Source organism: Bos taurus, chromosome 15 (genome assembly GCF_002263795.3).
Source record: "Bos taurus isolate L1 Dominette 01449 registration number 42190680 breed Hereford chromosome 15, ARS-UCD2.0, whole genome shotgun sequence".
NCBI lineage: Eukaryota > Metazoa > Chordata > Mammalia > Artiodactyla > Bovidae > Bos > Bos taurus.
In genome coordinates, this window is record NC_037342.1 from 41,368,290 (window position 1) to 41,382,329 (window position 14,040).

The 14,040-nt window shown below is 43.7% G+C and overlaps 1 protein-coding gene across 2 annotated transcripts in view; it reads left to right on the forward strand.

Annotated features, from left to right (window-relative positions):
- The window catches only part of GALNT18 (polypeptide N-acetylgalactosaminyltransferase 18), a 355,816-nt gene that overhangs the window by 304,115 nt on the left and 37,661 nt on the right, over positions 1-14,040 (forward strand). For both annotated transcript variants that reach the window (XM_024975529.2, NM_001076316.1), the window contains 1 exon segment: positions 545-640. In XM_024975529.2, the coding sequence (XP_024831297.1) occupies positions 545-640 (96 nt within the window).

The following is a 14,040-nucleotide window of genomic DNA, read 5'->3' on the forward strand; positions in this document are numbered from 1 at the left end:
ATTCACCCACCAGACCTTCCTTCCACTCTAGGGAAACTTCATCAGCTGGGTCCCCAATGGGGCCTGGCCAGCCACCACTGGATCTGGAGGAGACAGAGAAGGCCTGATCCCAGGGGACATCCCAGGCCCCCAAACGGCTGACATGTTCCTCACCTCCCCCAACACTCAAGAACAAAGTCTTCTATCCAGGGACTTCTGTTGGCCATTATGCCACCCTTGTGCAAAAGGAGAGGATGAGAAGTGTAGTACCATCTTGTGTGTGTATGCCATATTTTTACCTAGACCCTCTCAGCTCCCAAAATCCAGCTTGCTGTTTAACAGCGTCCAAGGTCTTGTCCTTCAGAGGAGGCTGCTCTGCCTTCAGCACCTTTAATGCAAGGCCAACGCTGTTGGTTTCTTGGTATTAGTTGGTACTTGTTGATTTCTGTAGTATTCAGGGTTGACTGAAAGCAGAGTTGACTATGGAAGCAGAGCCTGTCTCAGTGGAATGATTGTTTCTCCTGATTTAATGCTTTTATTTCTCTGCCTCTCCTCTGGTGTTCAGTTGCAGAACTCCCTGAAGAGTGATTTGTGTCTTGATCAGGGTCCAGAGACAGAAAATGTTCCTATTGTGTACATCTGCCACGGGATGACACCCCAGGTGAGTGTTCTGAGATCCCCGTGCCGGGTGTGTGCATGTGTGTGTCTGGTGGGAAAAGAGAAGCTCAACTCTGTCGTGGCTACTCTGGGCCCATGGACCTTTGGGGGCTTTTCATTAGAAAGTATCCTCATGAGAAAAAAAGAGAGTCATACTTATATGTCTGGAAGGAGTCTAAAGGAGCAGAGGCTGGGATGCCAGTATCCCCTGGGGTGGGCACAAGGAAGGTGATACATCTCTAAAGAGAGACACCTGCCTCCACTGGGGAGACTGTCACAGGTTACAGTCTTGGCTCTGGCAGCCCTGCCTTTCCCTGGCTGGAGGGAGCCCTAAGTTTCCCCTAGACTCCCTGCCATCTCAGAGTCTCTTCAGAGTGCCTCAGGTTCTACCCTTTGGTCCATCGTAGCTGGGACCAAAATTTATAGCCATGAGATCCTTTCTAGGTCTTCTGACCTTCTAGCAGAGAATGAAGGGAAGCTATCAGAAAAGTAAGTTATCCCCCTAAAATTCTCCATTCACAGCCTAGGCTTCAGGTATCCAAAGAGGACATTGAGACACTGGCAAGAAAAATGATTTATTCAGCAAAGTACAATGGACAATCAATGACCAAGGACACCATGGACTGACCCATTATGACTTGGCATTTTCAGAGTTTACTTATCTTAAGTAAGTATGTATACCTTCAGTATACATGCTTCAGTATACATACCTTCTGAAGTATACCTTCAGAAGTATGGAAAGATTTTTAAAAGATACTTTAGTATAGAAGATACATGTGTTTGTGCAGTTGAAGTTAAGTGTTTTAAAGAGCTGTTACCTGCCTAAACTGAAGGTTATACAATTGAAGGATACTGTGATGTGTCATTAGTGTGCTATCCCAAGACTTGCCAGAAATGCCCACTGTGATCTCTATCCAGTGTGCTATCTCAAGACTTGCCAGAAATGCCCACTGTGATCTCTACCCCCCGGTCCCTTCTGTGGGCCGAGCTGCTGTGACATCATTGATTGGTCTGTCACAGTCAGCAGATCACATTATCCTCACACCACACAGCATATCAACTCATTCTCCATTGTTAGAATGGTATAACATTTTTAGTGAGTGACTACTTTTATGCAAACTTTTTGTTGGCATATAACATATATGCAGAAAATAGACAAATTATAAGTGTACAGAGTAATGAACTTTCAGAGCAAACACACCTGTGGAACAGCACCCAGGTCAAAAAAAAAAAAAAAAACACAGTATTGCTTTGAGCCTTATGTAAATAGTTTCATAGGGTATATGCTTTCTCATTTTGGAATCTTTCCTTCATCATTATTTCTATAAAGTGTGTCCATGCCATTATATATAGTTGTAATTTGCTCATTTTTTTTCCTACCATGTCATATTCCATTTTATGAACATGCCATATTTACTGTATATTCTACTGTTGATGGACAGTTGGGCTACTGCCAGGTTGGGAATATTACAAATACTACTGCTATGGACATTCTTGTCCATGTCTTTTGGTGTGCATATGTACTCGTTTCTTCTGGATTTAAACCTAGAAGTCAAATCACTGAGTCATAGGTTTGACGTATGATCACTTTTAGTAGACACTGCCTATATTCTATAGTCTGCTAGGGCTGCTGTAACAAAATGCCAGAAACCAGATAGCTTAAACAATAGAAATGTATTTGCTCACAGTTCTGAGGCTGAAAGTCCAAGATCAAAGTGCCAGCTGAGCTGGTCTCTCTTTTTCTAGCTTGCAGATAGTCACCTTCTCACTGTGTCCTTGTGTGGCAAGGGGGAAAGAACGAGCAAGCTCTCTGGAGTCTCTTCTTAAAAGGACACTGATCCTATTGCATCAGAGCTCTGCTCTTATGACCTCGTTTAACCGTAATGTGAAGGTCTGGGAAATTCTCAGCCTATCCACGTTACAAAAAATGAGAAAGGTTGATTTGGAGAGGATACCAAAAGTGCTGCTGAACGATCATTTGATTAAGAGATAAAGGGTGGGGCTCTTGGGCTTAATCAACCATCTCACAGCAGAAGGCATCCATAGAGAGGGGGTTATACCAGCAGGGACACTGCCAGTTTGAAGTAAAGGTAAATCAGGGAAAGACAAAGGAACGCTATTGGACTTCTTGGATTCTGTAAGATGGGACCATAAAGCTATTCAATTGTTAACATGTACTGTTCCACAAGAAAAGGGACATAAGATACTGAAGGTGATTTAGAGATCATCAGGGCACAAGTCCTTACTCCTACCACTGGCCCCAGGGTAAGGCTGTTCACTCATAGGATGGGCCTGCCACTCTGGTTTCAGTAGGCCAGGATGACCCTGCCACAAGCCAGTGGAGTGGGACCAAGGCAGTAAGCAGCTTGGACACTAAGCAACTTGAACAGTAAGCAGGGCCACTCCAGAGAGCCAAAGGGGCAGGCTGCCCCACAGAGCAGTGAGGGGTGATGCTGCCACCCCAGTGGGTCTGGAGGGCAGAATATCCAGACAAAGGTGATTTTTCCTGAGCCTTAAGATCCAGTGGAATTTTGCCTTTCTGGGTTTTGGGCTTGCTTGCAACCCATCACCCCTTTCTTCCTTCCAGTTTCTCCCTTTTGGAATGTGATCACCTATCCTGTGCCTGTCCCACCATCATATTTTGAAAGTGCATAACTTGTCTGATTTCACAGGTTCTTAGCTGGAGAGAAATTCTGCCTCAGAATGAATCATACCTTGAGTCTCACACATACCTGATTTAGATGATATCTTGACTTAAGAGTCAATGCTGGAATGGGTTAAGACTTTCAAGGTTGTTGGGATGAAGTGAATGTACGTTGCGTGAAAGAAGGAAATTAACTTGGGGAGCCAAGAGCAGAATGCTATAGACTGAAACTGTGTCACTCCAAAATTCACGTGTTGAAGTGCTAAGCCTGTCTATATGCGGAGTAAGGAAGTAATCAGGTTAAATAAGGTCATAAAGTGCAACACTGATTTTATGGGGATAGTGTCCTTATAAGAGCCACCAGAGCGCTCCGTCCGTCACTCTCTGCCATGTGAGGACACAGCAAGAAGGTGGCCATTTGCACCAGAAACTCTCACCGGAAACTGAACAGGCCACCACCTTGATCTTAGACTTCCTGACTCCAAAACTGTACGAAAAAATAAACAAGGTCATAGGTAGTTCCATCTTCCTCTAAGCCACCCAGTCTGTGGCATTTTGTAATGGCAGCCAGAGCCATCTAATACACTGTCAAACAGTTTTCCTAAGTAGTTGTATTAATTTTTACCCCACCAGCCATATATGAGAGCTGTAATTCTTCTCCATCCTTGACAGTATTCCGTATTATCTGTCTTTCTAAACTTCGAGATATTGTGGTGGTTGTATAGTGCTATCACGTTGTAGTTTTAATTTGCATTTCTCTGATTGTTAGTGCCATCAGGCACCTGAGTTTCAGTTGTTCCTGAGTGTGGGCCAAGATGGCCAAGGTCACAGTAGTTCCATCTTTGTGTAAATTCCCTCTCTGTGTTGTAATACGTATGATCCAAGACGCAATGGGTGAACTCACTTTTAACGAATCTAGGTGGAAACGTGTGGTGTCGATGCTCATCTGCATCTCTGGCCACGTGTCAGACGTTTCTTCTGTGGGATGGTGGGTGCCTGGGCAAGCCGAGTCTTCCAGCTGCAGGTGATTCAGTATGGGGACAGTCTTTGCTGTAAGAAGCATGGATTCTGGAGCCAGATTGCCTGAGTTCAAATGGCAGCTTTGAAACTTTCCAGTTGTGAACCTTTGGACATGGTTTTAAATGTGGGCCTATTTCTTTCACCTGTAAAATATGGATTAATAATGGTGTATACCGTAAAGAACAATGTTGTAAGGATTTAATACATTTAAAATAATGCCTAGCATATAGTAAGGGCTAAATAAATGTTTAGCTATTACTATTGCTATGATGATATTATTATCATTACTGATCATTGAGCCTTACTCAGTATAAATACCCTTCCAGTTTCTAACCCCAGCTCACACTGGACTGACTTTCCTTGACCTCAGGTGTCATGTGCTATGGGCTCCAACCTTGGTCAGAGCTGACCCATAGGCTCTGAGAGCATTTTGCTATAGTAGCAAAAATGCAGTGGGGTAGGGGTGAGGACAGTGAATGGGGCATCAGGAAGCCTGAGGCTTGGTCTTGGCACACATTTGCAATCACCTTAACCCTCTCTGGGCCTTATTTTGTTTTATTCTTTTACTGAGGTATGCTTTTACACTAAGGTATACACATCTTAATTGGAGAAGGAAATGGCAACCCATTCCAGTGTTCTTTCCTGGAGAATCCCAGGGACAGAGGAGCCTGGTGGTCTGCCATCTATGGGGTTGCACAGAGTCGGACACGACTGAAGCGACTTAGCAGCAGCAGCAGCATACACATCTTAAGTATACAGTTCCGTGAGTTTCCACATTCATAAACACTGTACAGGCACCACCTACATCAAACCCATCATCCCAGTGGGCTTCCTCGTTCTGCCTTTTGGTCAACACTTCCATCCAATGCTATGTGTTAGTCGCTTAGTCGTGTCCAAATCTTTGGGAACCCATGGACTGTACCCCTCCAGGCTTCTCTGCCCATGGGATTCTCCAGGCAAGAATACTGGAGCGGGTTGCTACTTCCTTCTCCAGGGGATCTTCCCGATTCAGGGATTGAACCCAAGTCTCCCACATTGTGGGCAGATTCTTTACCATCTGAAACACCAGGGAAGTCCAGGTAATGACAATTTTCATCTCTAGCACAATTGATTAGTTTTGTCTGGGTGTGTATTCTTATCTGCCAGTGAGGAAGTTGGACTGGCCATCTCCAGGCCCAGCTCTGCCAGCTCTGCCAATCTGTTTACCTTGAATTCTTTTGTTCTGAAATCCAGGTGCCTAGGATGTGAGCTTGTGCTGTGCTTGCCAGGAATACTTGGAGCTGCCTTGCCTTGATGCTTTGTAAATCAGCTTTTTGTTGTGGAGCTGCAGCAGGCCTTAAAAACTTGGGTCCCCCTCTCATACCCTGCAGAACCTTCCTGTAACTGGTCTGTACATGAACACTGGGGTCCAGCTGCCCTCTCCTACCAGGCTTGAGGTACACAGCTGTCAATACCCAGAGGTAAGGAGGCTTGAGACCAGCCTCAAATCACACACATTTCCAAGAACAGGGAGGTGTAGGGACTCTGCTGTGGCAGGAATTTGTTGAGTCTGGCCTTCCCAATGAGTTGGGAGATCTGGGGAGAACTGGGTCATCCTGGAGATGGGCTGTGTATCCTTGGCAGGTGTTCATCCATCCATTAGGGTGGACTGCATCCATTAGGTGCAGGCCCTGGTCATAGCAAACACCCTCTTCTAACAACACAAGAGAAGACTCTACACATGGACATCACCAGATGGTCAATACTGAAATCAGATTGATTATATTCTTTGCAGCCAAAGATGGAGACGCTCTATACAGTCAGCAAAAACAAGACTGGGAGCTGACTGTGGCTCAGATCAGGAACTCCTTATTGCCAAATTCAGACTTAAATTGAAGAAAGTAGGGAAAACTACTAGACCATTCAGGTATTACCGAAATCAAATCCCTTACCATTATACAGCGGAAGTGACAAATAGATTCAAGGGATTAGATCTGATAGACAGAGTGCCTGAAGAACTATGGATGGAGGTTCGTGTCATTGTACAGGAGGCAATTATCAAGACCATCCCCAAGAAGAAGAAATGCAAAAAGGCAAAATGGTTGTCTGAGGAGGCCTTACAAAGAGCTGTGTAAAGAAGAAAAATGAAAGGCAAAGGATAAAAAGGAAAGATATACCCCTTTGAATGCAGAGTTTCAAAGAATAGCAGGGAGAGATAAGAAAGCCTTGCTTAGTAATCAATGCAAAGAAATAGAGGAAAACAATAGAATGGGAAAGAGTAGAGATCTCTTCAAGAAAATTAGAGATACCAAGGGAACATTTCATGCAAATATGGGCACAATAAAGGACAGAAACTTGTATGGACCTAACAGAAGCGGAAGATATTAAAAAGAGGTGGCAAGAATACACAGAAGAACTATACAAAAAAGATCTTCAGGACCCAGATAACCACAATGGTGTGATCACTCACCTAGAGCCAGACATCCTGGAATGTGAAATGAAGGGGACTTTAGGAAGTATCACTATGAACAAAGCTAGTGGAGGTGATGGAATTCCAGTTGAGTTCTTTCAAATCCTAAAAGATGATGCTGTGAAAGTGCTGCACTCAATATGCCAGCAAATTTGGAAAACTCAGCAGTGGCCACAGGACTGGAAAAGGTCAGTTTTCATTCCAATCCCAAAGAAAGGCAAAGCCAAAGAATGCTCAAATTACCGCACAATTGCACTCATCTCACTTGCTAGCAAAGTAATGCTCAAAAATCTTCAAGTCAAGCTTTAATAGTACGTGAACTGTGAACTTCCAGATGTTCAAGCTGGATTTAGAAAAGGAAGAAGAAAGAAAGTGAAGTCACTCAGTCATGTCCAACTCTTGACAACCCCGTGAACTGTATAGCCTATCAGGCTCCTCCATCCATGGGATTCTCCAGGAAAGACTACTGGAGTGGGTTGCCATTTCCTTCTCCAGGGAATCTTCCCAACCCAGGGATCGAACCCAGGTCTCCCACATTGCAGGCAGATGCTTTATCCTCTGAGCCACCAAAGAAGCCCAACCAGAGACCAAACTGCCAACATCCACTGGATCATCGAAAAAGCAAGAGAGTTCCAGAAAAGCATCTATTTCTGTTTTATTGACTAAGCCCAAGTCTTTGACTGTGTGGGTCACAACAAACTGTGGCAAATTCTTTCAAGAGATGGAAATGCCATACCACCTTATCTACCTCCAGAGAAATCTGTATGCAGGTCAAGAAGCAACAGTTAGAACTGGACATGGAACAACAGACTGGTTCCAGATTGGGAAAGGATTACATCAAGGCTCTATATTGTCACCCTGCTTATTTAACTTACATGCAGAGTACGTCATCATGAAAATAATGAACTGGATGAAGCACAAACTGGAATCAAGATTGCCAGGAGAAATACCAATAACCTCAGATATGCAGATGACATCACCCTTATGGCAGAAAGTGAAGAAGAACTGAAGAGCTTCTTGATTAAAGTGAAAGACGAGAGTGAAAAAGTTGGCTTAAAACTCAACATTCAAAAAACTAAGACCATGGCATCTGGTCCCATCACTTCATGGCAAATAGATGGGGAAACAATGGAAACAGTGACAGATTTTATTTTGGGGGGCTCCAAAATCACTGCAGATGGTGACTGTAGCCATGAAATTAAACAACACTTACTCCTTGGAAGAAAAGTTATGACCAACCTAGAGAGCATATTAAAAAGCAGAAACATTACTTTGCCAACAAAGGTCTGTCTAGTCAAAGCTGTGGTTTTTTCAGTAGTCATGTATGGATGTGAGAGTTGAACTATAAAGAAAACTGAGTGCCTAAAAATTGATGCTTTTGAACTGTGGTATTGGAGAAGACGCTTAAGAGTCCCTTGGACTGCAAGGAGATCAAACCAGTCCATCCTAAAGGAAATCAGTCCTGAATATTCATTGGAAGGACTGATGCTGAAGCTGAAACTCCAATACTTTGGCCTCCTGATGCAAAGAACTGACTCATTTGAAAAGACCCTGATGCTAGGAAAGATTGAAGGTGGAGGAGAAGGGGACAACAGAGGATGAGATGGTTGGATGGCATCACTGACTAATGGACATGAGTTTGAGTAGACTCCGGGAGTTGGTGATGGACAGAAACCTGTTGTGCTGCAGTCCACGGGGTCGCAAAGAATTGGACATGACTAAGCGACTGAACTGAACTGACTGAGGTGCAGGGGATAAGCAGATGGTGAGGAGGCAGGGCCTCTGGTTCTCAAGGGTTTCCAATGGCATCTACTAACCCTTAAGAAATTGATTGGCTCATGGAAGAGACAAGATGAGGAGGAGGATGACCTTAGTACAAGGTCAGGGTACATCTCAGAAGGGACTGTGAACAGATACAGGCCTCTGGGATACTCCAAATCTCCTAGGCTTGGTCCAAATAAAATGCTCAACATGCATTTCTAGGAGCATTTCCCCTCCTACTAACAGTTCTCAGCAAATCTTTTAGTACCATGGCCACAGAGGTCAAGGAGAACCCAAGGAAGTTCGCAGACAGGACTGCCATGTGCATCGTGCAGGTCGTGCACTGCACAACTCCAGCAGAGGGGTGGGGAACAGAGACCTACCCAAGGTGACAGTCTTGCTGGCCTCTGTTATGAAACCCCATATATTCCTTCCTGAGCATCACACTTGATAGGAAGCATAACAATGTTAAAAGGCAAATGACAAGGTATATAGTGGTCAAGAACCAGACTACCTGGGTTCAGATCCCAGCCTTATCACTTACTAACCCAGTTCCCTGGGTAAGTGTCATAACTTCTCTGTGTCAATTTCACAACCTAAAAAGTAGAGATTAGAGTAGTATCTACCCTTTAGGTTGTTTTAAGAATTAAATAAACATTAATTTTAAGAATCAAACAAACAATAAATTGATGCACACGAAAACACTTAGACAACAAACCCGGTACACAGTCACTGCTTGCTAAATATCGGATAATTATTACCAGATTGGTAAAGACCATGTCCTTAAGAAAGGGAATTGTGTAGCCCAGAGAGGAATAGATTCAAGAGGGATATGAAACTTCCAAAATTATAAGGACACAGAGTTTTTGAATATAATGGTGAAGGAGGAAGAGGGAAAGAAGGCAGGATCTCGGGCTGGCTAAGTTCGTCCTGCTGACTTGAAGGTGAACTTCCCTTCCTTCTTTTCTTCATCCAAATTTCTAAGTTTTTCCATTTGGGGTTTTAAAAATACAGGTTCTCAGAAAGAACCGGTATCAACTATGTAATAATCAATCCCAAATCACACTAGCATTAACTAATCAATTCAAAAAAAAGGAAAACATGACTCTTAAAATGAACATGTAATAAAAACATATTTAGCTCATTAATAAGGGAAGCAGCAAGCAAGTACTGAAAGCATTTGAGGAACTCAATGTCTGTGGGCATTTTCTAAAGAAGAGTGTTAGAATAAGACTGTGAATTTGATCCAAAAGTAGTTAACACCCTACACAGAAATAAAATCAGAGCCTATGATGTGATCTTTTCAACCCAGACAGAAGTCTAGAAGTTAGTGTGTCTGAGTACTAATCGAAAGGTTAATAACAAAGTCAAACATGGGTATATTCTCTTGGAAAATTACATGCTCTCGGGTGGGCTTGTTAGACAATGCTCCAGTATGATACTGAATGGATAGATCACCTCCCTTCCCTTTTGCCTTATTCCCAGGTTTTAGTATTTCTCTTAGTCTTTTCACAATGTTGGCTAAAGGTGGGGTGACTTCCAGGCCATTAGTGACTCAGAAACCCTTGTGGATTCATAGCCTAAGCACATGGTCTTTCCCCCTATTATTTCCTAGGGCAGCTGTAACAAAGAAGCCCAAACTGGGTGGCTTAAAGAATGGAAATTTATCGTCTCACAGTTCTGAAGGCTAGAAATCTGAGACTGAGGTGTCAGCAGGGCCATGCTGTCTCTGAAGGCACCTGGGAAGCACCTACTCCAGGACTCTGTCCTCGGTTTCTGTAGTTTCTTGGCTTGTGGCAGCGAAATTCCCCGTCACATGTGTTCTCCCCGAGTGCTTGTCTGCGTCCACATCCCCCGTTTTATGAGGATGCCAGTCATATTGGATTAGGGGCCCTCCCACTCCACTCTCATCCTAATTTATAATTATATCTGCAGCTAACTGTATTTCCAAATAAGGTCACGTTCTCAGGTACTAGATGTTAAGACTTCAACATGTGAATTTTTGAGGTACACAGGTCAACCCCCAGCATCCCTAAAAAGAAAGAATGTGACTGGTAACCTGACTTTCGTGCCTCAGATGAAAAGGGCCTCACATCACCTCACATTCAATTAACCAGAATTATCACATGGCCCTGCCTCAAACAGAGGACGTGGGAAGTCAGGGTTTTCTGGGTGCCCGGGAAGCCTTGTCTCTACCACACAAACTTAGGTATCTTCTAAATCAGTTCCTCCTCTGACAAATAAGAAAACAAGAAAATGGCATCTGGGAATGTGAACTTCCTGCCTGGGTCACACTATGAGTTACTGGCCCAGACCAGGGCTGGGAAGGATGCCTGTATTTTGCCTTCCATTTTCTCCTCCAGTTTTGTTCATTCATTCATCAGACACAGGCTGGATTGTCTTTTAGGAAGTCCTCACATTTTGGGAAGTTTCATTTCCCTTGAAGAGCAAATGTCGTCTAGTAATCGGAGTGGTGCTGTAGAACAGCTACTCCCTGTGGAGCCCAGTGGGTCTCAAAGACATCAGGGCCCCACAGGCAGCTTGGGTGGGGCAGAGGGGCCATGTTCACATCTGGGTTCAGCCCTTTGAGAAGTTCTGTTTAAATGTTTGAAAAGTTCACTCTGTCAGCGTTGTGATATTCCTGGGTCTCAGAGAAGGCCCTGGGTAGGAGAAAGCCTAGTGTAACTAATCAAATTAGTGAAGTGAAGCTTCATGAAGTGAAGCATGCTGGGAAGCATGCTAATTGGTTAATGAGTAAACGTAACCTTTTTTTTTTTTTAATTAGCAGCAAATTTCAAGCAATCCTCAAAATAACTGAGAATATTAGCCCTAATTAGTGTAACAGCCTGGAAAATTTCTTCTGCTGGGAGAAATACAGCAGTGGGGTCTCCCCACAGGCTCTATTCATCCAGTCACTCACTCATTCATTCACTCATATATTCATTTGCTCATTCAACAAACTTGCATTGAGTATCATGTCAGCCAAGAACTGTGAGAGGCAGAGACAGCGTTACCCAGGTCTCTGACCTGGAAGAGCCCTGGTCTGGAGAGACAGGCGGGCACTTGGATAATTACCATTCATATGATGCAACCTATGGCCCCAAACCACTTTCTCATTAGGCCTTCAGAGGAGAGATGGGTCAAGACAGGTTCTGAGGGCCTTTCCCACTCTTTCTGCCTGAATCTTCTAGCCTGTGAAAGACACCCGGTGGGGCGGTGGGGATGGGAATGGAGTGGGGAGGGGTAGGTGTTTTTTCTATAGGAAAGCAAATTCCGTAGAAGAAGGAAGATGAAAGGGACTTTAATTCCTTCTAAAATTTTTGAAATACCGAAGCTGTCACATTTATGCTTCAGGAAGTGTTTTTGACTCAAGGTATAAAGATTAGAACTCATCCTGGAGATGAATTTCATGTTAGATCAGGTAATGTGTTTAAGAGAAGTGTGGGATTGTAAATGGAATTTGTTTCCTTCGCTTTTTGGAATTTTTAGAATTTATTCATTTTTTCTCACTTGGCTCTCCGTACATGTACACACACAGGCAGAGAGAGAGAGAGAGAAATGAGAGAAAGGATTAGCTTATTTGTCTGCTAATCACTCTCTAGAAACTGCCATTCCCACACGGGGTCATAATAAAGCCATCACCCCTGGCCTGGTTGGCAGTGCTCCCAAGACCAACGCATGGGGTGTTAGAGGCCTTTCTTGCACTGTGTTTGCATCCCCAGAACTTTCAAGTAACATCTCAGAGACAGTTGAAAAGTTTTACTTCGTGGGCTGAGAATTTAAATCGCCAGCCACTTCTCTGCGAACTTTGGTGGACTTCTTCACTTCTCTACAATTTTTATCTATAAATAAATAAGAATGCCAGGCATCAAGTTGTTGTAAGGTTTTGAAAAACTTCCCTGAGTTTGTTTCTTGGCTCCTCGTGTGTGGTTGTATCACCCAGGTGTCAGCTGAGGACTGTTAGTACAGGGTCCTGACTCAATTACAGTCTGGGAGGAGCCTCACCCAAGCCTGAAGCTCTAGCTGGCCACCTCCAAGTCTGAATTGTTCAAGGACTAATCCACACAGGGTCCCTTCATTTCTTAAGACATCTTCTGCATTTAATATTTTATTTTACAATACAATCCTTAGAGCTTCCAAATACTAATTTGATCATGTTTTTATTAATAAAAATTCTGTAAATTGTTAACTCTTTCAGTAAAGTAGAAATGGACTGTGGTAAGATACAGAGGATAATGGTCCTTTGTTCCTGACCCAGAAGTCGTGTTTTCTACCAACATCCATTAGGTTAGCTTGTTAGCAGGTTGAATCCTTTATAATTCTTTTTTTGTTTGTTTTAATTGAAGTATAATTACTATACAATATTATATGTTACAGGTGTGCAAATAGTGATTCACAGTTTTAAAGATTATACTTCATTTATTTGGCTTCCCTGGTGGCTCAGTGGTAAAGAATCCACCTGCCAGTGCAGGAGACATGGGTTTTGATCCCTAGGTCAGGAAGATCCCCTGGAGAAGGAAATGGCAACCCATTCCAGTATTCTTGCCTGGAAATCCCATGGACAGAGGCACCTGGCCAGATATACTCCATGGGGTCACAAAGAGTAGGGCACAGCTTAGTAACCAAACAACAAGTCCATTTACAGTTGTTACAAAATTGGTTATATTCCCAGTGTTGTAAAATATATCCTTGTGGCTTATGATGTGCCTAATGCTGCAGCTAAGTCACCTCAGTCGTGTCCGACTCTGTGTGACCCCATAGATGGCAGCCCACCAGGCACCCCTGTCCCTGGGATTCTCCAGGCAAGAACACTGGAGTGGGCTGCCATTTCCTTCTCCAATGCATGAAAGTGAAAAGTGAAAGTGAAGTTGCTCGGTTGTGTCCGACCCTCAGTGACCCCATGGACTGCAGCCCACCAGGCTCCTCCTTCCATGGGATTTTCCAGGCAAGAGTACTGGAGTGGGGTGCCATTGCCTTCTAGTAGGTACCTGTTAGTTCCCACCCTTGCCTTGCCTCTCTCTCCACTGGTAACCACTTCTCTGATCTTTGTATCTGTGAGTATGTTCCTTTTTTGTTATACTCACTGGCTTGCATTATTTTTAGATTCCACATGTAAGTGCTATCATACAATGTTTGTCTTTCTCTGTCTGCCTTGTCTCACTGCAAGTCCATCCACGTCACTGCAAATGGCAAATTTTGTTCCTTTTCCTGGCTGAGTAGTGTTCCATTGTATCTATGAACCACATCTTCTCTATCCATTCATCTGTTGATGGACACTTAGCTTACTCCCACATCTTGGCAATTGTAGATAGTGCTGCTACAAACATTGGGGTGCCACGTACCTTTTCTAATTAGTGGTTTTGGATTTTTTGGATAAATACTCAGGAATGGAATCACTGGGTTATAAAGTGGCTCTCTATCAGTCTCTAAGCTATAACCACACATGATTCCAGGGGCCACCATTTCTATGGAATACAGGGTGAGTGAGGCCTCTGGGGTGATGCAATGCCTGGCCCTGGGACGACCCACT